Source organism: Pteronotus mesoamericanus, unplaced genomic scaffold, assembly GCF_021234165.1.
Source record: "Pteronotus mesoamericanus isolate MK-2021 breed Mesoamerican mustached bat unplaced genomic scaffold, CSHL_Meso_final contig_20, whole genome shotgun sequence".
NCBI lineage: Eukaryota > Metazoa > Chordata > Mammalia > Chiroptera > Mormoopidae > Pteronotus > Pteronotus mesoamericanus.
The window spans coordinates 53,677,723-53,702,011 of NW_026555085.1; the positions used below are offsets into that span (position 1 = coordinate 53,677,723).

A 24,289-nucleotide genomic window follows, 5' to 3' on the forward strand; every position below is an offset into this window, starting at 1 on the left:
GTCTTATTATCCTTACTTGATTTATTTTTCTTTCCTAGAAATAAACTTAATGTGCCAGTTATAGAGGTGCAGTACATGAATAGCATAGAAAATCCTTTTGCTTTAAACGCAGGTGCCACCTTGTGGATAAAAAAAATTCCGAGTGTAATGGCTTTAAAATGAAAAACTACACTGATGGAGTTTCTCCTAACTAGATCTTATGGTTTATATTTCACCCAAAGAAGTCTCTTGAAGAACTTTGTGCAAAGGATGCATTATATCTTGAATATATGATCATTTAAAAGTTATTTATGCTGTTGTATTTAAATTACTTGATGGTTTACAAATTCAAAATTGTGATAATTTGCCATTTTGCTATACTATACAGAAAGAAGTCCAAAATAAACAAAATATAAAATAGAGGGAAAATGTGATCATTTGTCTTTGTAAATAGCACTAGACCACCTGTAATTTTCCACTGAGGAATGCTTATGCAAGCGCTCGGGTGCCTGTGTGCACAGCTGTGTGTTTAGTAAAGACGTTGGTTGTCCAGCTTTCATGTGTGAGCTTCTTCAGGCTGCTCTCTCCACAAACCTGCAAGTAATTAATTTGAAAGCTAGTTATTTAAAAGTGTCCTGAAGCAAGAAATTAGGAAGATAGTTTTGAAGACATTAGATACAAAATTTTGTTCATGATGCTGACTTACCTGTTCATGAGGCAGGAAGAAAAGGTCACACTACAACGTGACATGAGGATTAAAGACAGCCCCTACCAGCAGCTAATCCAAGAAGCAGCATAAAAGGGGGAGGGGAAATAAAGAAGAAAAAGAACAACAAGGCAGATTTGAGAGAGCAGATGCCTCATGATGTGGGAAGGGGAGCTGAAGAAGGAAAGGCAGTGACGCCGTGGGGTCTGTGTGCCTAGGACCTCAGACCTGGACCTGCCCTCCCAGAGCCAGCCAGGGGAGGCCTGGGCACTAATGGGGATGGCCTCTCTCCTCATTCTTGTGCAGCGTGTTACCTGAGGCCCCACACTCCTCTTCCATTTGTTTCTGGTCCCATGTCCTGCCTGAGGATATTGCTGAGACCAGGGCCCCCAGCGTTCCAGTTTGAAGGGCCTTCATTAGAGATCGCACAATTTCAGCTGTTCACTAACCAACCCTGCTTGTGTTGGTGGCCAGAAGACACGTATGCACTAAGTACCAAGAGTGCCTCCTTCCAGCGGGGCAGCTGGACCAGTTTATCACTGAATTCTGATGCAGTAGCCCTCATTGGTATCTTTAGAGACCACCACCTTCTATTGCAGGTGTTGCTTTTACCTCTATTGCTCTGTCACACCAGCCAGGGCCACCCTCACCATAGTCACCTGCCAGATTTCATCCCGAGCTGATCAAAGTGAGTACAGAGTGCACTTTTGCACTTTGCGGGCCTTTCCGCAGCTCACATGACCTAGCTTGCCCCAAGGTTCCGTCACGAGGCTGTCATCTCCCAGCTAGCACTGTCCAGTCCCCCTCTTTCAAGTTCAGCCCCAGGTATTCTGCCACCTGGGTTCAGATGTGGGTGGGTGGCAGAGAGAGAATATACCACACAGATGGCCCGGTGAACGTGAGGCGCTCATACCCCAACTAGGGTTGCGTCAAACCTCTGTCTAATCTGAAGAAGCCCCAGCTCTGTCTCCACTCAAGTGGGCAAGTGCCACCGCAGAGGCAGTGCCAGCCCAGTTAGGTGTCTGTAATGTTTTCCACCTTCCTCACTGCATCCTGGACCACCTGGCTTTTTGTACCTTGTATTTCTTGATGTCTGTTGTTGTTCAGACCTGCTTTGTCCACTGTTGGTGCCTCCTTCTGACCTAAGCTCCTCCAGTTTAGTGAGTGCATGGATGTGTCAAGATACTAAACCTTAGCTCCCACTCCACCACTCTGTGCTCTGAACTCCCCGGGGACACCCTTCATTCCTGTAGGTGCTCCTCGAGTGGCCTGGCCTCCCATCTGTCCTGAGTTGAGTGCCAGACTGGAGGTTGACAGGTATTTGTTACTGAAAGTCCTCAGTGTAACCAACATAGGCTTTGCAGGATTTAAACTTAGCTTCTTTAGCTGTCTTCCGTCAATGGGCATGTTTGCGAGCCCTTCCTTCTTCAGGAGGCTCTTCTTCAGGCAAAATTATTCTAGGCAGCTGATGGACAAATTCACCATGCTCTAAACTGTGAGGATAGTGAAACTTTGTATTCCTGCCCAAACACAAATTCCCTGGAAAATTTTATTAGAACAACCAGTTACCACAGATCAACAAAGCTGAATCGAACAGACTCTCAGGGGAGTCCAACCTTTTGGAGTCTCTGGGCCACACTAGAAGAAGAGTTGTCTTGGGCCACACATGAAATATATTGTGACACATAATCACACACAAAAAAAACCTCATATTGTTTTAAGTAAATTTATGATTTTGCATTCGCAGCCATCCTGGGCTGCCTGTGGCCCACGGGCTGCAGGTTGGACGCCTCCCCCTCCCCCAGCCGGCATGTAAGGGAGGCTCGCAAATGCTGGCTGTTTCCATAAATGAGACCCAGCTTTCCTGGTAGATTTTTGTTTTGTTTTTCAAAGTGTGCCCTTTAAAAGCACTTAGGGATTTTCTGGGCTAAAGCATCTTTTAGAAAAACTTATGTTATAATGAGAGAGAAAACAAACTACAGAACAGTAAAACCAGAGACGAAGACAAAAACAATCCTGGCGTGGGTCTTTCATGTGAGGGTTTCTCGAAGTAAGCCTGCTGGACATGTTGCACATGCTGTGGAGTATTCATCTTGTCTCTCTGTGATATCTGCCTTTGTTTTGGGCATTACCAAGCCTTGGAGGTTATCGTGAATGCCAGTTGTGTGAAATAAGCGCAACTGACAGGATTTAAAGGCTGAGACTAACCTTTCTAATCCATCTATTCCCCATTCTGTGCCTTAGGCCATGCCTCTTCTGCAAGAACACTACATTCTTGCTCCTGTGATGGGAGCTGAAATCATTTCCTGAATGTCAGTCAAAGCCTCTCTCCTTGAGGAGTTGGGGAAATTCAGGTTTTTTCCTCTGACTGGGTAGAAAAGGAGCTATAAAGACTTCTCAGATTAATAAGATGAGTGTTGGTATTTTTACCACATATGCTTAACTTTTTCACTTCTTTAAGTAGTTCAGACATATAATTTACAGTCCTCTTTCCTCTTCTGTTAGATTAATTAACAAGAGAGGTTAATTAAAATTAGATTAAAAATTAATTCCACATTTAAAAATATACTTAGAAATAAATTAATTTATCTATAATTTATTATAAAATAAATTCAATATTAAATGAAATCTGTATGTTGGGCATTGTTTTAAGCACCGGGTATACAAAATAGATCAAGTCCCTGCTTTTCTGGATTTTATATCCTTTGAGTGGAGAAATAGAAAATAATCAAATAGACAAATACATGTGTATTCTTGTCAAGAGGTAGTAAGAGTGCTATGAAGAAGAACAAAGCAAAGTAAGGATGTAGGAGTGATGAGTACCGGGGCGGGGGGTATTACTTTACACGGGATGGCCAGCGAGGGCCTTTCAGGTAAGGTGGTATTTGAGCAGAGGTCTGGGGGGCATGAAGGAGTGAGCCACACTGACATCTTGAGGAAGAGGGGTCCAGGCAGAGATAACAGCTAGGTGTAAATGCTAGGGTCCTTTTTGTGTTACAGTGGAGAATTTGGATTTTTTTAATGAGATAAAACGTCATTGGAGAGTTTTGAAAAAAGGAGTGACATGATTTTATTTATATTTTTAAAGGACCAATTTGATTGATGTTATTAAATACAGCATAAGAGGGCAAAGGAGAAAACAGTAGTTGAGAGGATTTTATGTTACATCGAGGAAGACAGTGGGTTGGACTAGAGTGATATTGATGGAAACAGTACTGAGTGGGTGATTGGATTCTGGAACAGTTTGGAAGATAGAGTCCGCAGGAGTGGACGATCGATCCTGTGTGAGAGGGGAGGCAAACAAGAGGAATCTAGAATGACTTTGGGTTTTACTCTAAATAATTGAGAGTTGCTGCTTTTAGAGATGGTAGGATTGGGATAGGAGCAGATCTGAAGGTTGGTGGAGAGGTTCAGAGTTTAGAATGGGGCACATCCAGTTTGAGCTGCCTGTTAGACATTTAAGCGGTGATACGGCTTAGGCAGTTCGATATAGTAGTCTGGAGTTCAAAGGTGAGGTTGACGCTGGAGAAACAAATGAGTATAATCGGCCTATAGGTAGTTTTATTCATTGATTTTTTTTTCTGAGAGAGAGAGAGAGAGAAACGTTGAATTATTGTTCCAGTTTTCTATACATTCATTGCTTGCTTCTTGTATGTGCCCTGACTGGAGGCAGAACCCACAACCTTGGCATATGGGGATGCCACTCTAACCAACTGAGCCACCCGGCGAGGGCCCTGTGTATAGATACTTTTAAAGCAGTGGGGTTACAGGAATCATCCACAGAGTGAATGGAGAGAGGAAAGACGAGATCTAGGAGCTGAGCTCTGGGCATCTCCAAAGCTTACAGGGTGGGAAGGAGACACGGGGAAGGGGGGCAGTTAGTGAAATACAGGAAGCCAGCGGAGGGAGCACTCTGCCAGAAGCAAGGGAAGACATCGCTTCAGGAGGAGAGCGATCAACTTTGCTAACTGCGGCTGCCTCGAGTGAGATTAATTATTGAGGAGTGGCTGTTGGATTTTGCTGTTGGGCTTGGAGGTCGCTGGTGACTGTGACCAATAACATTTTTAGAGGAGCAGTGTGAATAAAACTCAGCAGGAATGGGTTCAAGAGAGAACATAGTAGAGCAAATAGTGGCATTTTATATAGGCAACGTTCCTGAGGAACTTCATTATGAAAGGGAGCATGGAAGGAGCTATGGAGTCAAGGGAGGGGATTTTCATTTAAGATGAAAACTCTGATTTACATTTGTACGCTGATGGGGAGTTACCATCCTGTAGAAAGAACAGATAATGGTTCAGGGACAAGAGGGGACAATTGCAGGCAGAAGGCGTGGTGTCTAGTGCGCAAGTGGAGTGTGGGGAAAGCAGAATATGCTGATGCACAGATGGGTAGGTGGCTGGTAGATGTGGGGAGAGCCTTTGGAGGATCACAGGGTTAGAGACAGGAGCAGAGGGTGGAGGAGAGAGCTGAATGTGGGAATAGTAGAAAGGGGGTGAACTGACCACATCAGTGTTCCACATGCTGTCCTGGGCATCAGAACCATTAGGGGGCTTGTTAAAACACCAGTTTCCAGGCCTCCCCCTGCAAGTTTTTCGTGCAGTTAAGTCAGGGGAGGTGTCCAAGAATTTGCAGTTTTCACAAGGTCCCAGGGATGCCGGTGCTGCTGGTGCAGAGACTCCACTTTGGGAACCACTGGGCTGGGGAAACGGAAACGAGTTAAGCTGTCGGGAGCAGCACTAAGGCCTCCTGTGTCTGCCCCATTCATTCATGTAAAGTGAATTTAGTCAACGTGGTTGTGGGTTTTTCTCCAGCCCTGTTCAGCGAACTCAGGGGCTGGCAACCGGGGCCACAAAGTTGGACTGAACCAGAAAAAAAGGAAGGATTGATATCACCAGCATATTTGGGAAGCTTTACTTCTCTGTGATGTATTTGTGTGATGAAGATGCTCTTTCTATATCTTTCATTTGAAATAGAAAGGATTAGAGAATCTGAGATCGAGAAAGAGAAAAATGAAAGTTTGTGGTTGAAATTTACTGTTGTTGGATTTACAAGTCAAATAAAATAATATCCACCTCTGGTCTCATACTGCAAGGAGAAACATAAGCCCCTCTCCCTAAAATAGCTGTTAACCATACTGTTAGAAAATTCTGGAATATACTTGGAATAACTAAATTTTTTTTTTAATGTTATGAGATTACATCCATCACAAGTGAATTTCAAGATATGTTGTTCTTTGCAAATATTTATATCCTCCTACAAAAATAAGTTAAGTGCAGAGCCTTGTGTACAGGAGATGCATATTGGAAATGAGAACTCAGCTGTTCGAGTGAGGGCCACAGCTCGTTAATCAGGATGGGAAAAATAACTCATTTCCTTATTATTATGGAAGTCAGTTTTTTTTCCATAACTCAGATATAGCATGTTAAGCAACAATTTAAATATAGCAATATATTTTAATCTTAAGCTACTATTGATTTTTAAGTAACTGGTAGTTTGTCTGTTTGTTTTTTTTTTAAACAGATTTTGTTGGAGCCAGGCGTGATCCAGGATGTGTTAGCAGCTGGCAGTCATCTGCAGCTGTTGGAGCTTCTCAATTTATGTTCCCACTATCTCATCCAGGTATGTGAGCTTGCATCCTGCTAATGTGTCCTTCACATTACTTCTCTCTGCGGTTACAAGCTGTGTACCCCACCAACTGGAGCCCAGTGAGTGACAGGTAAAATGAAAGGTGAGGAGATGGGGCCTGTGCTGGTAGAATTTCTCCAGGACACAAGCTGAGAGGCTCCTAGGAGACAGCCACCGCTCTCATACCCCCCGCTGTCCCAGCCCTGCCCAGGTCCCCACCACGCTTGGGCAGTAGAGTAACTCAGCAACCACACACAGGGTTCACTGACGGAGCAGGAGAGATGATGCTGGGACGGATCTTGACGTGAAGCAGTGTTGTTTGGTTTCCACAATGAAATGACCACAGATGCGTGGAAAATCGGATAACCATTTAAGATTTCAGTAACAGAAGCTAATATATCCAATGTCATATGTATAATTAATTATCACATGTATTTCCCGGGCAATAAATGCTTGGAAAATGATGAATGATCTGTGCATTCTTCCCTGATTGGCTGGGGTGATCTGGAAGGCTCTGTGAGGGGGAGGGAGAAAAAAACATACTGTGAGTTCACAGGTGTTTCACGTTTAGTCCTCAACAACTTTGCACATTTTTATAGGTGAAAAATCAGAGATTTGAAATGTACCTGTCATGCCCAAGGTGACATGGGAGGCCTTCCTGATTCCAAAGACCATTTTTTCTTTTTGAATGACAACCCTTTGGCTCACTAGGAAGTTAGGGGACTTAGCAGATAGTATGGCCATGAAGCTTTTTATTTTATAGAGAGCTAAGTACTAATTCCCTATATTGGGATCCTCCCATTTCTTCTACTTGTTTGAATTTTACTTCCATTTATTACATCAGTATAACCACAGTGAAAATAAATTTTAAAAAATGATAAATCCACCCAATTTAATTCTTCGGTCCTTTTGCATATGACATAAGTAAACAGAAAAATTATATTTGTTTCCTGCTCAATTATTTTATTTCCTTCCTAATCTTTTTCTCTAATTCTAAACATGGCCTTTATTGTTGACTTCTGTTATTCACCGGGTAGTTTCCAAAGCTCTTTTTGCTATATCATCTTATTTCATCTTCCCAGCAATGATGGGAAATAGGAGCCGGTGCTTCCCAGGGTGATCGTATGAGGAATGTCATGCATGTTCAACTAAAGAGCAATTCAAATACAGTATATGGAAGTTTTATCATCTTAGCACATTTAATCTAATAGTAAATGTTTAACTATTTTTACCTTATTTTCCTCTCAATATTGTCGGGTGATAGAGGAGAGCTGTTTTAAATCCCTTTCTGCAAGTAGCAAATGGGAATAACATAGAAAGGTTACATGACTTCAAAGGTATGTGTTTGACTTGTGAAATTGAAATTACATTTATTTGACATTTCTACATCAAATATTGTAACTTGAGCTTTCGGAATCATCCCCTGATTCACTTTTTCCATAACAGGTATAATCAGTGATATGTGTTGACAAAAGTTCCGTTATAGTGCTACTTATCATGATGCATGTTAAAATAATATGTATATATAGGTATGTGTGTATATTTGTGTACCTATAAATACTTTTCCATACATGAGAATTCTGGATGAACATTAGGAGTTCATAAATATTTTCCACTACCCCATCAGATGAATTTGTTGAAATACCAAGTGACTGTGTACTTAGGAATTTAATTCTTGCACTTCATTATTTTGCTGAGAAAAATATGTAGCTTGCATACAGATATATTTTTTGGACTCTTCATTTATTTTTAGCCTGCTTGAGCAGTGGTTGAATTTTCACTTTCTTTTCCTCAGTATGTTTCATTTCGTCCTCTTGTGTAACTTTACTTTTCCATTTTATCTGTGATTGTTGCAAGATGTCCAGTGTATGGAAGGCAATTTGACTACAAGAGAACCAGAGCCACATGTATGTAGAAACTTTCATTATGCTAGTCTTTTAAAAATATATACGCTGCCCCCTCTTTGGGGAACATAAAACTACTAGACTGGGTCAGTCTGCTTTTATATTTTGACACAGTCTTATAACAAGACCTATTTACTTTTTTTTTGCATTATTGCTCAAATAATTTTTTATTTCATATAGGACCATTATTGAGTATATAAAATATTTTTTGTTAAAATGAATAATCTTCAGTGCTTGAAATGTACTTAGAAATTATGTCTATCAGTCCAGGCTAATTCTCCATCCTTGTTTAGTACTTTGTCCAACTAGGAGTTTGCGAAGCCATTCTCCTCACTAAAATGTCTCGTATTGTTTTGTTGTTTTCCAATTACCATGACTTTTCTTTGGATTTTCTTCCAGAGGTGTGAAGGGTAGACCTCTACTCCTGATACCTCCTGTTGTCCTACAAGGGCTCATTAAAAAACGTGTACAAGGAGAATCCCTTGGTTGGCACCCAAGAGCCACCCGCACCCTCCGGCCTCCCTGAGCCTCCCAGCCATCAGCTGTTGCCGTGGCCTGAAGCTCTTCTGCACGTGCAGAAATGCTGCTGCGCCAGCAGAGGGAGGGAGCACCCTGGGGCCACTGTGTGGGCTCCTTTTTCTTGTTTGCCCCCTGGAAGGCTGCTGAGAGCAGGGGCCTTGAACTGTGCAAGCAGATCCCCTCTGTGTCATTAGGGACAGCCATTGAGTTAGCCTCCCAGGCTGGTAAGGCCTTCACCTTACTCACTTCCAGTCCCTAGGGCCTCTCACAGAGCCTATCATGGAGAACTTGCAGGTTCTCAGTGCATGTTTGTGCAATAAACAGGGAGGCCAGCAGTGAAAATGATGCTAATGAATGGGGGTGAGCTGGGCGTGCGCAGTGGCTCCTATAGTCCACCATCCCAAGGGAAGGGATTTGCAAGCAGCACCTTAAGTTTGTGTCCTTTTTCACCCACTTTGCAGTGAAATTTCATAGGACTCTCCTATGCAAACTGTCCTTTTAGAATACTATTAATAAGCACGACTTATCAGACTTTTACTTGCTGAGATCCCATCCCAAATAAAATGTGAATGCTTCACTTCCTCTTCCTCCTTCTGCTCTTCTTCCTTGTCCATTGTGCTCTTTTTAAAATTTTATCAGAAAGATACGCCAATTCATTAAAGAGCAATTACTCTCTTTAAAATGGGTCCAGCAATATGCATGAATTACCTTGCTTTTCAGAGTACGTGTCTGTTCACTGTTTTAAGTCTTATAGAGGAATCTGTGCAGACCATGTCAGGAGTGATCAGCTGCAGGTATAGTGGTTTCAGTGTGTCCACTTGTTTTCTGAATCCTTCAGATAAACATTACACACTTTTGGAATCTAGATTGTTTCCTGAACTCTGATTTTTCCTAGCCTTTTTAAAAAATAATATTAGCTGCTAAATATCTCCACATAAATATCACACAGGTAATTCAAAATTAACAGGAGAAAACCTGCCCTTTCTCTGTCGACGTCCTACTGATTCACTAGTTGTCTAGAAATGTGGACATAGTGTTAGGCTTCATCATCATCACCATATCCAGTCAGTTATCAAGTTGGGTTGATTTCTTTTCCATTTTTTTAAATCCTCACCTGAGGACATTTTTTTCATTGCTGGAAGAAAGAAAGTGAGAGAGAGAGAGAGAGAGAGAGAGAGAGAGAGAGAGAGAGAGAAACATTGAAGTGAGAAACATCCATTGGTTGTCTTCTTGTATGCGCCCAACCAGGGTTGGAACCCACAACCTGGATATGTACTTTGACTAGGAATCGAACCCACAAACTTTCAGTCTACAGGACGAGGCTCCAGCCACCTGAGCCACACCAGACCATCCAGGGCAAGTTGGGTTGATTCTACCTCCCAAATATTTGTCCGATCTCATCACTTTCTCCATTACTAATGTTCTTTCATTTCTTTAGATTCTCACCAATGTTGGCTATAGGTTATGATGAGTTCATATTCTCCTAAGGGGTCCGCTTGTTTCTAGCCTCTGGTGCCAAACCATATTCCCCAGAGCCATCATTATCTTTCCCAGGGAAGGCAATCAGCATTTATGGAGGGCCTATTTGTACTGACTGTTTGACACAAGGATCCCATTTTTCCTCTGCTAAGTAACCCCTTAAGGCAGGTGAATTTTTTTTTAACAGATGGAAAAACTCTAATCCAGAACCAGGATGTTGATCTAGAGCCTGAAAACCTCTGCTAGCTCCGTGATCACCATTGAGACTCATTGTTTTACAGACAACAATTTTTTAGTCTCGTCCCCAAGCCCTGGCCTGTTTCTCTCCAGTGCTAGTGTCCTTCCTAACCCCCTGTGTTCTAGACCCTAGGGCCTTCCTTTCATGTTCCTCCTTGCCATTAGGGGGGGAGACTAGGTAGTGGAAATCCTCAGTGGCAGGCAGAGCCTTTCCAGTCATCTGCTTTAGATTGTACCAAGGGGCAGGAGTGGGGGAAACCTCACACACACACATGCACATGCACACGCATGCACATGCATGCACACACATGCACCCTCTCCTCTGCTGACACACAGTGTGCTAAGATCAGGGGTACTGACCACTGAACTTGGTGTTGTAGCCCCTGAAAATAATGCATTAGGTGACATGTGATGTGCTCAAATTGTTAATTTTTTGTAATTAACTTTTTTAAAAAGTTCGTACAGTTTGTATCACCACACCCAAATAGCAAATAGTATATTCTATTGTTTGCTTATCAAGTGTTCTCTTTGTTCACCAAATATCACCCTTTATTATGATACGCAATTTAAATATGTTGATAAGAAAGGACCCATCAAGGAGACTTTCCAAATAAGACCACAAAAGTGAGGAATAAACTCCTTTCCTTAGGAATATACTTTCAGTATCTATTCCTGGGCAGCAGGTGGCAGTGTGAATCCACCAGAATTCAGTAGTTAATTTAAAGCAAAAATCAGGGGGGAAAATGAAAAGAAAAATTATTTATTTTGCTACATATTAGTCTTCTGACCTAATCAGTAAAAAAGTCATTATTCACACCACACTGGGCAATATGCATTGTAATTTTTAACAAATAATAGGAAACTGTTAATGTGTTCACAGGAAATACAGTTTTGTCTTGGGCTGCTGTGGTCATTTATCACTGCACTTTGTGAAATCACTCATTTGTTCTAATTTGAATGTAAATGACTCTAAGGTTTTACAAATAAGGTGACAGACTCACATAAATGTAATTGCAGGGTTCATCTCCCTCTTTTTATATATCACTCATTAGGTTATGAATTAAATACATCGTATTAAACCAGGGGCATGTCCAATGATGATATTGTAATGGCAAATTACTCTATGCTATTAGAGGTGTATTTTTTATTCATGGACATTAATTTGTCATTAAGCGGCATTAGTTTAGCACTTTCATGTGAAAGACGTGACCTGAAAGAGGAGACGTGCCGCTCTGGTGTGAGAGGAGAGGGACCCAAGTGCTCTAGGTGGAGCCTTTTATCACCATAAGGAAAACAGAGGGTTGGTTGTTTTTTTTTGTTTTGGGGTTTTTTTTTTGTCATTTGTTTTGTTCTCTGCTTTTACAAGCATAAAAGATCATTCCCCCAGATTGAAGGCGTTGTTCTGTTTACAGTGTGCATGCTTGGATCATCAAGTAAAGCAAAGCCAAAATTCTTACTGTTTATCACCCAGAAGCTAAGAATGCAAAGGGCGCAGGAGGGAGGAAGCGCTTCCTGCCCTACATCTCCCTCCTCTGTGACTGATGCTTATTAGTCATCCCTTGTCTTCATTTAGCTTTACACTGAATGGGCTGCTGTGATAATTAGTCATGTTTCTCTCTTCAGTGAAGGTATGAAGGTTTTAAGAATGTTATTCTCTCTTCTGCTCAATAGGAAGAATTTAGAATATTTTGGGGTTTTTTGCATAAATGGTGATTTTAGTGATCTTTTGCTAAGAAAATGTTTTTTCTACTTTGAGAAGCACTGGATCCTTGAAATGGCTTCACAGGAGCTAAAAGTATCTGAGTGCTGCTTTTGCATCAATTTCCTTGTGGGTTTCACATGGTTGGAAAATGTCCTCTGAACCCAGTTATATTGCTGGGTTCTTGAAGGCAGGATCGTGCCTTATACCTCTTAATGTCTGTCTCCCTCCCTCCCTCCCTCCCTCCCTCCCTCCCCATTGTTTGAGCTCAGTATATATTGGTATTTGCCACAGCCAAATACCACAGATCGGGTGATTTAAACACCAGACATTCATTTATTAAACACTTAGTGTACAGCCTTGCCAAATGGACTCTTGAACAGAGTGGCTGTGACGTGGTCGGCACCCGCATGGTCAGGTTCTGGTGAGAGCTCGCCTCCTGGCTTGCAGGCGGCCTCCTTCTCACTATGTCCTCCTGTGGCCGAGGACAGCCAGCTCTCCGGTGTAACCTATAAGAACACTAACTGCATCCTGAGGGCCCGACCCTCATAACTTTGTCTAACCTAATTATCTGCCAAAGATCACATCTCCAAATACCGTCCCATTGTGGGTTAGGACTTCAATGTATACATTTTGGGGGACAAAGTGCAGTCCTCAGCAGTAGAGAATTCATGGTATGTCCATTCAGCAATTTTTCCTACTTTTTAAGTAGTGAAATTTTATATTATGAGAGGAAAAATTTACAGGGTGGGGAAACAGTAGTATTATATTTGTTTATATGGAAAATAATACAATAATAAATAATAATACAAGAATAAACTCTTTTGCATACTTAAAATTGGAAACCTGCTTTTCCTCACCCCCGTGTTAATGTCGGTCTTCCATTCGCTTTACCCATTGAATTTATTCTTTTATGATCAATTTAATAAATATTGACTGTTGTGTATGTGACAGGTACTGTGCTAACGTTTGGGAGTACAGAGATGGACAAGACTTTTCCTGCCTTTGAGCATTTTAAATTTTAGGGAGAGGGAGAAAAATACATAGGCAAATAATTGTAGTAAAATGTACCTAGGATTATGATAAACGGATATAATGTGATATAGGAGAACCAAACTTAGTCTGAATATGTATACATTTGGGGAGGTCGACTAAGGAAAAATGTCCTATGGTGGGTACCTGAGCTGAATTTTGAACCTCATATCGGCCACTGATTCAGAGCATCCACACATCCAGGAGGCCACTACCCCCGCCCTGCAAGGTGTTCCCACATTCCTAGTGCCATAGTGAGTAGTGAGAAGGCCATTCTGCTATTACATCAGGCTGCTTGCTTCAGGGTAGTGGAGGACATGGTAATACCAGTGAATTTCACAGACAGGGCACTCCTTTGTCGGTAACTATCCAGTTTTCTTTCTCTATCTTTAAACTTTGGCATTTTAATTATGATGTGTTTTGGTGGGGTCCTCTTTGTGTCCATCTTGTTTGGGACTCCCTCTGCTTCCTTGTCTTGTATGTCTATTTCCTTCACCAAATTAGGGAATTTTTCTTTCATTATTTTTTCAAGTAAGTTTTCAATTTCTTGCTGTTTTTCTTCTTCTGGCACCTCTATGATTTGAATGTTAGTACATTTGAAGTTGTCCCAGAGGCTTCTTAGCCTACCCTTGGGGTTTTTTTTTGGATTCTTTTTCCTTCTTGCTGCTCTGATTTTTTTTTTCTTCCTTATGTTCCAAATCATTTTTTAAAAGATTTTTTTTTAAATTTCACTTAGTGTAGCCTTCATTTCTGCCTGGGTCTTTTGTGTGCTGTTGAAGTATCCAGTGAGTTTCTTGAGCATCCTAATAACCAGTGTTTTGAACTCTGCATCTGATAGATTGCTTACCTCCATTTTGTTTAGTTCTTTTCCTGGAGTTTTGTTCTGTTCTCTCATTTGGGCCATATTTCTTTGTCTCCTCATTTTGATGGCCTCCCTGTGTTTGTTTCTATGTATTAGAGCTGCTTTGACTCCCTGTCTTAGTAGCATGGCATATTGTAGAAAAGCACACTGGCAAGTTGGAATAGGGCAGAGCTTTAGGTAACCACTGAGGTGGGGAAACCCATGTGAACCAGGTTGATGGAGTCCAGTACGATGTCACCTCTGTAGGGGAGGGCTTAGAAAGGGGACAGTGCTGCTACCTGGCCTCTGGAGATTTGTCTGGGAGGAACCTGTCCCCTGGCACTGACCCTGATGCCAGACACTTCGGTTTCTCCCTGTGTGCCACTCATGCCCTTCCAGATGCTGCCCCAGTTCTGGAGCCCCGAGGGAGTGACTGTGCCTACGTCCTAAACCCATAGCAGGCCATTTAAGAGGAGATGTCCGAGAATCCTGCAGTTTCTTCTGCCACCCAACCCCCACTTTTTTTTACAGCCAGAAATCATGGGGACTTATCTTCCTGGCACTGGAACCCTGGGCTGGGTGGTCTGGTGTAGGGCTAGGACTCCTTATTCCCGGGGTTCCCCTCCCACCTACCACATGTGGGTGTGGGACCACCCCCTTCCACATCTGCTTGTCTCAGCACATCTCCACCCCTCCTACCCATCTGGATAAATGTGACTTCTGTGATTCCTTGGTTTTCAGACTTCCATACAACTTGATTTTCTGATGAATCTGGGTGACAGTTTGTGGTATAGTTGTACTTTTTGCTGTGGTTGTGTGAGGAGGGGAGCCATATTTACCTACTCCTCTATCTTGACTGGAAGTCATCGCAGTCATTTTGAATGCCATAGCCACACAGCACACATGCTCCTCAATGGTGTCTACTGCCCCCACTGTCTAGTACAGTGAAGTCATCATTGTTAATGCATGTGCATTCCAGTCCACTCTCCTTGGCTGCCAGCTTACATCAATGTCATGCAAAGCATTCTCATTATATTAACAATGGTTGGACTAAATTTCTTTTGTTTTATATAAACAGTTTGTTTAAACAGCAACACAGACAAAACGCCATATAAAAACACAAAGGAAGTGATGTGGGAACAAGAGGCTGGCTGACTTTAGATCTGAGGCTCATAGCAATGCACCCTGGGTTCTGCAGAGAGAAGGACAGGGGCGCGAGGGCGAGGGACAGGCCGATTTCTTTTTCATACAGCCGGCTGGAGGCTATGTGTAGCTCTGACAGTGGGAAGCATGCCTGCACCCATGAAGCAAAGGGAACCAGCTCCTCAGGGACTTGTAGAAGTATAAAAATTTTTAATTTTACAGCAGTTGAAATACTGACATCAATATTAAAATAAAAGCAAGTTTTACATACAATAAAAAATACAAAAGACTGAAGGAAGAGGCCCTGTAGGGAAAACTGGGCAATTCAGCAAGCGGAGAACTGTGTACCTGTGGCAGAAATGGAAAATGGCGCCCACCTGCCTCCCCTAAGTGACTAGCAATTGTATAGAGCAATGCTAGATCTGCAAATGTTGTAAACAAGTTCTTGCCAAACCAATCCCTTCCTTTTGATGTTGCCGCAGATCACTGCCTATGAGGCTGCAGACTTCTTGGCTTGTGCTCGAACCCTTTTCTCACATTCCACTCTGTTTTGGCAGTAAATTGTGTAGGCTTCTGCTTGAGCTGGATCTTGGATATTTGGTTCATTTAGAAATTCCTGTATTCCTAATAAGATCTGTTTAATCATGATGGCTGGCCTCTAGTCCTTAACCTTCCTCAAGGATGGACAGGCATACAGTTCCAGAAGGATACATGTTCGGGTAAAATAATGGTGGTTCAAATTTGCATTTTGGAGGTGTGATGAGATAGTCGTCTTTGAAGAGCATCTGTAGTTTAAACAAGCCCCCTTCCCAAGGGGGCCCTTTCTTTCCTGGAATGGAGCACTCCTAGTTCATAAGGTTCCTCGTGCCGTTGGGAGTTTTTGTTGGGACAGCCACAAGACCGAATGGGTGGCCTTTTCTCCAAGCTTTCCTCTCCTGGGCAAGTCTGCGGAGGGCCATCCCTGACATATGCAAAGTCCTAGGGCGGTTGCGGCCAGGCGAGCGAGGTGGACTAGGCGGCGGCGTAGGAGGCGGCGCAGTGCTTCCTTTGTCTCAGGACTTCCCTCCCGAGCCCCTGGACTCAATTTCTTTATCCATTTGTCCATGAATGAATGCTTAGGTTGTTTCTATACCTTGTCTAAAGTAACTAATGGTGCACTGAACATGGGGTTGCATATATCTTTTTGAGTTAAGTGTTTTCATTTTATTCAGGTAAATACCCAGCAGTAAAATTATTGGATCATATGGTTGTTATCTTTAACTGTTGAGGAAACGCCATACTGTTTTTCATAGTAGTTATAACAATTCACAGTCCAACCAACAGTGCCCTGTTCATTTTTTTTTTTCAGTTGAAAATACTTTCTATGGGGATTGCATTTGGCACTGGGGATCTTGCATATTTTATGGTTTTATACTACATTATTATTCTTAACTAATACTACAATGACTTGTAGGAGGTTATCTCTTCCAAACAATGATTATTATAATTTTAATTTTTAAATTAACAGTATTTCCTAAATATATAATATATAGTGGGTGTTCTGAATGGAATGCTTTATCATCAAGATTGAGAAGTTATCACTCATGCTCATTTTTCTCCAGCACTGAGCTATTTTTTTCCTCATTACATAAGACAAATGATTGTACCAACATATATATTTAATATGCCTCTACTCAAGTACACTAACTGTGTGCTCTCCAATAAGTTCACTAGAGCTGATACTCATATTTGGAGAAAGGTAAACTACACAGTTTGGAAAATATATTACAAATTATTTAATCTTTTGAAACATTTTTTATATCAGTGAAAATGATCAGAAATGTTTGAAACATATCAGCCCTGCTAAATCAGAGCCAGCTGCTAATTACTTGTTCTAATCAAGAGTGTTTGATATCTGCATGTGTAAGCCAGAGTATCTTTTTTAAAAATTTAACATTTACTGTATTTTTCCACTGCCATTTAATACCCTAATCCCTCCACCCCCCAGCCGTCACCACTGTTGTCCGTGAGCCCCTTTTCCCTTTTGCTCAGTCCCTCCACCCCCTACTTGCCCCCGACCCCAGCTGTCATCTGCTCTCCACCTATGAGTCTGTCACCATTTTCCCTGTTAGATCAGTTTGTTCATCAGATTCCACAATGAATGAAATCATACAGTATTTGTCCTTCTCTGACTGGCTTATTTCTCTTAGTATAATCTTCTCCAGATCCATCCATACTGCCTCAGAGGGTAAACATGTTCTTTTTTATGGCTAAGTAGTAGTCCATTGTGTAAATGTCCTCTTTTGCCAAATATCATTAATATTAATATCTGCCTGTGAAGTGTATCATAAAATCTTTTAGTAGCCATTTTAGGATCCCAGTTAATTTTTCCTATGCCATTATGTTGGCTCTTATGCCCTAAGCCCACACCAAGAAATGCTAGTGAGCGACAGCCCACGGGCATGCTGCCTGGCCCGGGAAGTCATTCGGGCATTTGGATGTGTTACTTGGATAATCTAAGGTACACTATGTTTTCCTGGTGTGTGAGTTTTTAAAGAAAGGAAAGATTGTCTTGAAGGAATTTTTCCATATTAGTAATTTCTATTCTAAACTAGCTATTGTTAGCTGGGCAATTTAAACATTACTCTCAGCATATTTTTCTCAAAAATGAAATGTTTGCAATGTTTTATTAATGCTAGCTTTCAGAATTCATAAACAAAGCAAATAAATATCAATCTCACTTAATTCCATTATTAATACTTGGAAATTAAGGGGATTATACGACAACCTGTTTCATTTGAGATATTTATCCCCCTACCCACCCTTTACCCAAAAAATATTTCTACCCACGCAGTTAAATGTCTGCCCTCTTCTCTAAAGATAAAAAAAAACCTTTCTACAACCTGGAAAACCCTTATTCCACCAGGTACCTTCTGTGTATCCTGTGGTTTCAATGTCTCCTCCACTAGCACCTTTTTTTTTCAGTTTATAAGTAAGATCAATAGGATGAGAGAAACTTTTCTTATTCTCCCATTACTGCCACCTTCTCCTTCTATTCACTACCTAACTGTGAGCACTGTGTGCACTTCCTTACATTCCATTCATCCTTCAATTCTATTGAACTCAGTTCTCTGCCTTCGTTATTACCAAAAAGCCGCTCCAACAAAGGTCGCGAAGCCTCTTAAATGTCGAACACGGTGGACTTTTTATGGTATCTGAATGTAACCACTCTACTGCATGTTGACACTGGTAGCTCCACTCTTCCCTACACCTCTCATTTCTCGAGACTCTCTCCAGGCTCTCCTCCTACGTTTCCGTTCCTTTATAACATCCCTGCAGGCATGGCGGCTCCGCGCGGGGGCCACCACTTCTCACCGTCACTCTCTCTCAGCCGTGGGTGGAGGGTTGGTTACTTATCCCAGTCCCCTGTCCTGAGTTCCAGGCCTCTATGACCAGCCAGCATTTCCACTTAAGCCACACACACCTCAAATTCATCTGCACCCTGTCTCATGTGCCTGATCCTCCTTATTTTTCTTAAGGAATCATCATCTTTATAGTAACCCAAACCAGTAACCTTGGCATATTTTACACTGCTCTATGATTTCATGAATCCCACTAAATTTTATTGGTTTAGGCTCTCAAATATGCCTTCCTCTCTTTCTCTTCATCGTCATTGACATCATTCAAGTGTAGGTTATTCTCCCTGCAATAGCTCAGCTCTGCTCCCTGCCTGTTGTCTAATCATAATCAATTACTTCCTGGACTAAAGAAACTCTTTGCTGAACAATGAATCTGCATTCACTCTTACCACACTGCAGTACCCTCTCAAAAATTTTGTTTAATTTATTTTGAAAAGTTCTTTTCTAAATTCATGAAAAATTTGATTTACTTGATTTTTAAAAATAAACTGATCATGCCATGCTCTTATTTTACGTCATTCATCTGTCAGAGGTTCACCATAGCCTTCAGGTTGTGGTTCATTCTTCTTAATTTGGCACACAGGTCCCATCTTTATTATGAAACTTCCTATCACTTTATCCTTTTATTTTGACGTTTACTACCTACTTGCTATGCTACAGTGATTGTGAACTTCATGCATTCCCCTGTATGTAAACTGCTTTGTATGAAGCCTCCTTCTTCATGGGTAATTCTTTCCTTGTTTTGTCATCTAATGAATTCCTGATTGACCCTCAAGTATTTTGCTTGTCTCCCTTTCCAGCGTTGCCTGATCCATTCACCTAGATGAAGTAGACTTCCCTCCTTTTATTTAATCATGGGCAGTCTTATGGGGTACTGATCACACCATTTTCTTTGTATTGATTTATTTATCTGTCTCCCCCTTACAGAAGTTTATGTTTCAGAGTTATGTGATCTTGGGTGAGTTATTTAACCTTTTTGCCTCCATTCCTCATCTGTAAAATTCACATATGGTATCCTATATATAATCTTCTTCTTAGAGGTATTGGGGGATTCAGTGAGATAGCAAAGTGTACATGCAAAGTGTCTTACAGCATAGTACTCTACATGCAGTGGGTGCCCTGGACTTCAGGGCCCACGGGATGGAATACTTCATGTGTGAATTCCTCTGTTGCTTCCACAGTTATCTTCCTACCCACTGTCTCGCCCTTGTTTTCCCTATTGCCTGTAAATGTCAGCAAATTTACTACTTACTTTTAGTCAACAACATAATGGATAAGTCTGTTCCTGAAAATTTTGGAAATAATCACCGTTCTGTAAAAGCCATTTTTTTCCTACTTCTCTTTGATTTTCTGTAGAAGTGCATATACTATTTCAAAAAAGTCACAAATAAATGAACCATCACTTTTCCCCTGCCTCTGAAATGTGAAAACATCCTCATAAAATTATACTTTAATAAACAGTGAAATCAATGCTTTTAAAAGCAACCCATTACATGGTATTGATGCTTTATTGTTTTCCCTGTTCTGCCTGCAAATAAGACATTTTGCCCCATCCTCATATACAGAACCCAAGAAACAATTGGAAAAATCTTTCATTTCTAGCTCTAGTGTGTAGTGGTTGCTTAGAAACACATGTTGTCTGGATTCCTTCTCCACATGCCACGAGAACTTCCTCTGATAGGAATTTTTTATAATATAGTTGCATGGTGTCCTAAGAGCCCTGGCTAGGGGAAATAAAAGCAGTGCATTTATTTAAATAAAGAAAACGATAAGTTATTTCTTACTAGAAGACTCCCATCACGTTCATCTCTGCCACCAGCTGTCTTTCCTGGACTTCTCTTCCACCGCTTTCTCACTCTACCTACAAATATCCTTTACAACTGGCTGCAGACCTCTTCCCTGCTGCACATTGAGGTGCATGTGCTCAGGCCATGGAAAATGACTGCTTGTCTCTGTGTCATTAATTCAGCTCTAGGCACCCTGACCTCTGCCCCATTGCTTCAGTATAATGTTTGCTGCTTCAGAGGTCGGGATGAGGGGCTGGGGTCAAGCAATTCGTTCTGCTGCAAGAATGTATTTCTGCAGGTTAGAGTCATTCCTTTCTTCACTCAAAGGAAGACTTCCTATTAATGGTTCTTCAGCTTGGCTGTGCGTGGCATCACCTGAATGGCTGGTTAAAACAGACTGCGGGCCCCATCCTCAGAGGTTCTGACTCGGGAAGTCTGGGGAGGAGCCTGGTGAACCTGCATTCTAACAAGTTCCTGATGATGCTGATGTTACTCGGCTGCGGAACACAGTTTGAGATCCATCGCTCCAGACACTGTTACCACAGGGCTTCATATCAAATACCGGCCTGTTAAATCACTGATAGCTAAATTTTGAAAGTTTAGATAAATTCAAACTGGTCTTAGTTTATACTTATAAAAATGTTGATGTTATGTATATCCTTCATAGCATCAAAAATATAAAAAGCCCAGACAATACGGATTTGGAGCAAAAAATAAAGGCTTCCAATCTTCATCCTTATGTATCATAATGATTAAGACAAATAGTCTTTATGGATAACCGAGAGATTATTGAAAGTCTGCAGAATTGGTCTAATTTTTGGCACTCTGACTTTGGGTACCAGAGCTAAGGAAATATATCATACCTCTATACCGTACTTTTATTTTTAAAGAATTTTACCTCTCATAGTTCGAAAAAAGTTTGTAGTTATTGAAATTTTATTTTAAAACTCTAGTTGCACAAATAGAATATTTTCAAAGAAAGAAAAGTGTACACTAATTTCCTCTACATCATCCATAATTTAGTAGTAATTACCTGATGTGCTGAGGCAGCTTTAGTAAACTTTGCAGTAGCGTTTTGCAGCACATGGTGACTGGGCCGGAATTATTAGTTATTGACAATGGCTGTGTCTCTGTGCTTCCTTTCTACTGGCTTTTCAGCTTACTACAGAATTTCCCAAGGAACAATATAAAATTATTCATGAGCCTTGGATATTATGCATACAATTGATTATGAAAATGTACTAGTAACCTAATTATAGAATTCCTCTGTTATACAGCACAAATATATTTAAACAAACCTTCAAAGACTCCAAGAATTAGAGCATGCTGAGTTTTTTTCTTGTCTAATATTTTGAATTGTTTTGAATTGTTGCTAATATTTTAGTTTAAGCAAATTGTATCATATGCATATTTATATCAATATATGAATATACAGTTACATATAGTTGTCCTGATAGGTTTATATACAAATATACCTTTATATCTCTAAATAAAATATCTGGTTTTACATTATTTTATCATATCACAAGTAATCTGGCCTGCATTGTCAATGAATTGCTCATTTTTTCTTCTATAAAAATTGGACTTTATCCTGTCAACTCTAGTATATTATGGACAAAACTCAGAGATCCCTTTATATACATGGTATACATGATATATTTTTTCCTACATGATTTATCACAAGGCCGTTAAAAGGTTTGGGTTGTGTTTATTTGTTTCAACATGTTCCACAGGGCCAGCCTTTCAGCACACAGCCACAACAAAACCCCTTATGTTGCTTCCTCTCCTGGAGTGCAGTCCTTTTCTGCTGCACCAGGTTGTGTAGTCACGTAATACCTTGATTTATAACTAGGTTGTAATCCAAATAGGAAACAGGTGGAATCACAACTGGGTATAGTGCCTCGGATATTAATGGCTTGGCTCAGCGGTGGAATTTCTAAAGCTGTATACACTTTTTTTGCCTTAATTATGCATTCATTAAAAGCTTTTATACCCAACAGAATAAAGTAAATATTTTTTGATCTCCATAGCATGCTCCCAGACTGTAGATTTGCACAGCAGGGTCTTGATCATCTGAATAAATTGTATTTCTCCAAGGAGTTTATCTTTCAAATAAGGTCATAAAGAAATGCAGCAGCTTCCATCCTTAGATTTCTCTGTGTGCCTTTTCTGCCATATGTAATACGGAGCATGGGAACCAGACTGCATTACAGTTACGCATCTTGTACTCAGTGATGGGCCATATAATGTCTCATCTGTTCTTGTTTATCTTTGGTAAAATGTTCAAGTACAAAGAATGAAAGATTTTACACAACAACTATGATTTTTGCTGATATTTGTCCATATTAGACATTCGTTGTCTTTTTCCCTTCACCCCAATCAGTGAATAAAATGTATAGAAATGTAAAGCTATAGTTTAAGCGCTGTTCGTAGCATTTTTAAAGGGGAGTAACAATAACGATAGCTACTGTATGTTGAGCATCTACTATGTGAAAGGCACTTTATATATATTTTGGGGAATCCTTGCCACAGATCACTGTTCCCATTTTTTTTTTTAGATGAAAAAATTAGACTCAGAGGCTAACCATTTGCTGAAGCCATGCAGATGGGTCAGCTTCAAATCGTGTGCTTTTCCTACAATGTAAAGACTCAGCCAGTTTCTTGTCCCCACAACTTATGACCTAGTGAAAGAGACAGAGGAAATGTGCAATACAAACCCAAATAAATATGCACAACCAATTGCATTTATAACTTTTCTGATTCATAAAGAGTAAGATGGCAATATACCTGATATTGAATGGTAGCCTGAAAATAGCATATAACATAGGACTGTGAAAAATTTAGGCCACAACCCCTCCCCCACCACCCTTTGGCCGGCCCTAGTTCTCTCCAGTGTGGCTAACATTCTGAGCATGCACTTTTAAATATTTAATTACTTAAATGTTAAAATACTTTATTTATTTACTATTTAGCAAATTATTTAAATATTAAAACATTTAAAATGCTTCAAAATATTCAAATAGTTTTAGAGGAGCAGTAGAATCTGTGTTTTATTATAAACTAAGAAATAAAAGCAATAAAAGCTGAATTTTAAAGTGTCTGTTATTTTTTCTTACCTACCCACTATCCATCAATCAAAACTGATTAAGTAGCCACTGTGTGAAGACAGAGGAAGAGCTAAAGAAATACTGATATAGTCTGTACTTTTATGTTCAACTGGGGAGAAAAGCATGTTACCACTTGTCAGTGGTTAAGTAAAAGGGTTAAATAGTAGCTCCCATAAATAGAAGTCAGAAGAGGGAGTGATTCTCCTAGCTGCAGTGGCTTGGCTTTCTTAAGAAGTGGACCCTGACCTTAATTGGTCCCCACCAAGAGGAGAAGAGCATTTATAATATACACCTTCCCATTTCTTACCAGCTGTTGAATCAAAGAGTCTTTCCATGCTTTGCAAACAATAAGCTTTACAACAAGGATTCTTAGGGCCCTCCTTACGGTTTAAAGGAATGCCATGAGCATTCAATGAATTTCACATGGCAGACAACATGGACATTGATATAATTTGGTTATCCTTGAATACCAAGAGAAGTAAGGTTCTTTTTCAACATTCTTGGAGAGGGGAAGAAACCCATCATCATGTGAAAAGTCAGAAGACCCATGAGTCACTGTGGAAGCTAGTCCCGACGCATCTGCCACCACCATTCTTACCAATCATGTGAAAACCCTAGTTTGTAGTTAGCATCAAGAGAGAATTTCTTAAGCTCAGACCAAATATTGGAGAGCACCTTTCTCAATTAATTGTGGGATATCTGTTCATTTTGCCCTATTGTAAAACTATACTTTATAACCAAACTCATTTCCTCTTTCCTTCTGAAGTCATGGATGGACTTTATTGTGAAAACTTAAAAAACGTGTTTTTTAAAAAAATTCACTGTCCAAGAAA

At 40.7% G+C, this 24,289-nt stretch overlaps 1 protein-coding gene and 1 pseudogene across 1 annotated transcript in view; one reads left to right on the forward strand and one right to left on the reverse strand.

The window, feature by feature from the left end:
• Positions 1-24,289, forward strand: part of KLHL32 (kelch like family member 32) — a 182,670-nt gene that overhangs the window by 89,839 nt on the left and 68,542 nt on the right. The window contains exon 5 of the mRNA XM_054569737.1: positions 6,206-6,304. Coding sequence (XP_054425712.1) covers positions 6,206-6,304 — 99 coding nt within the window. The remainder of the gene's footprint in view (positions 1-6,205; positions 6,305-24,289) is intronic.
• LOC129067650 (SUMO-conjugating enzyme UBC9-like) lies at positions 15,655-16,135 on the reverse strand (annotated as a pseudogene).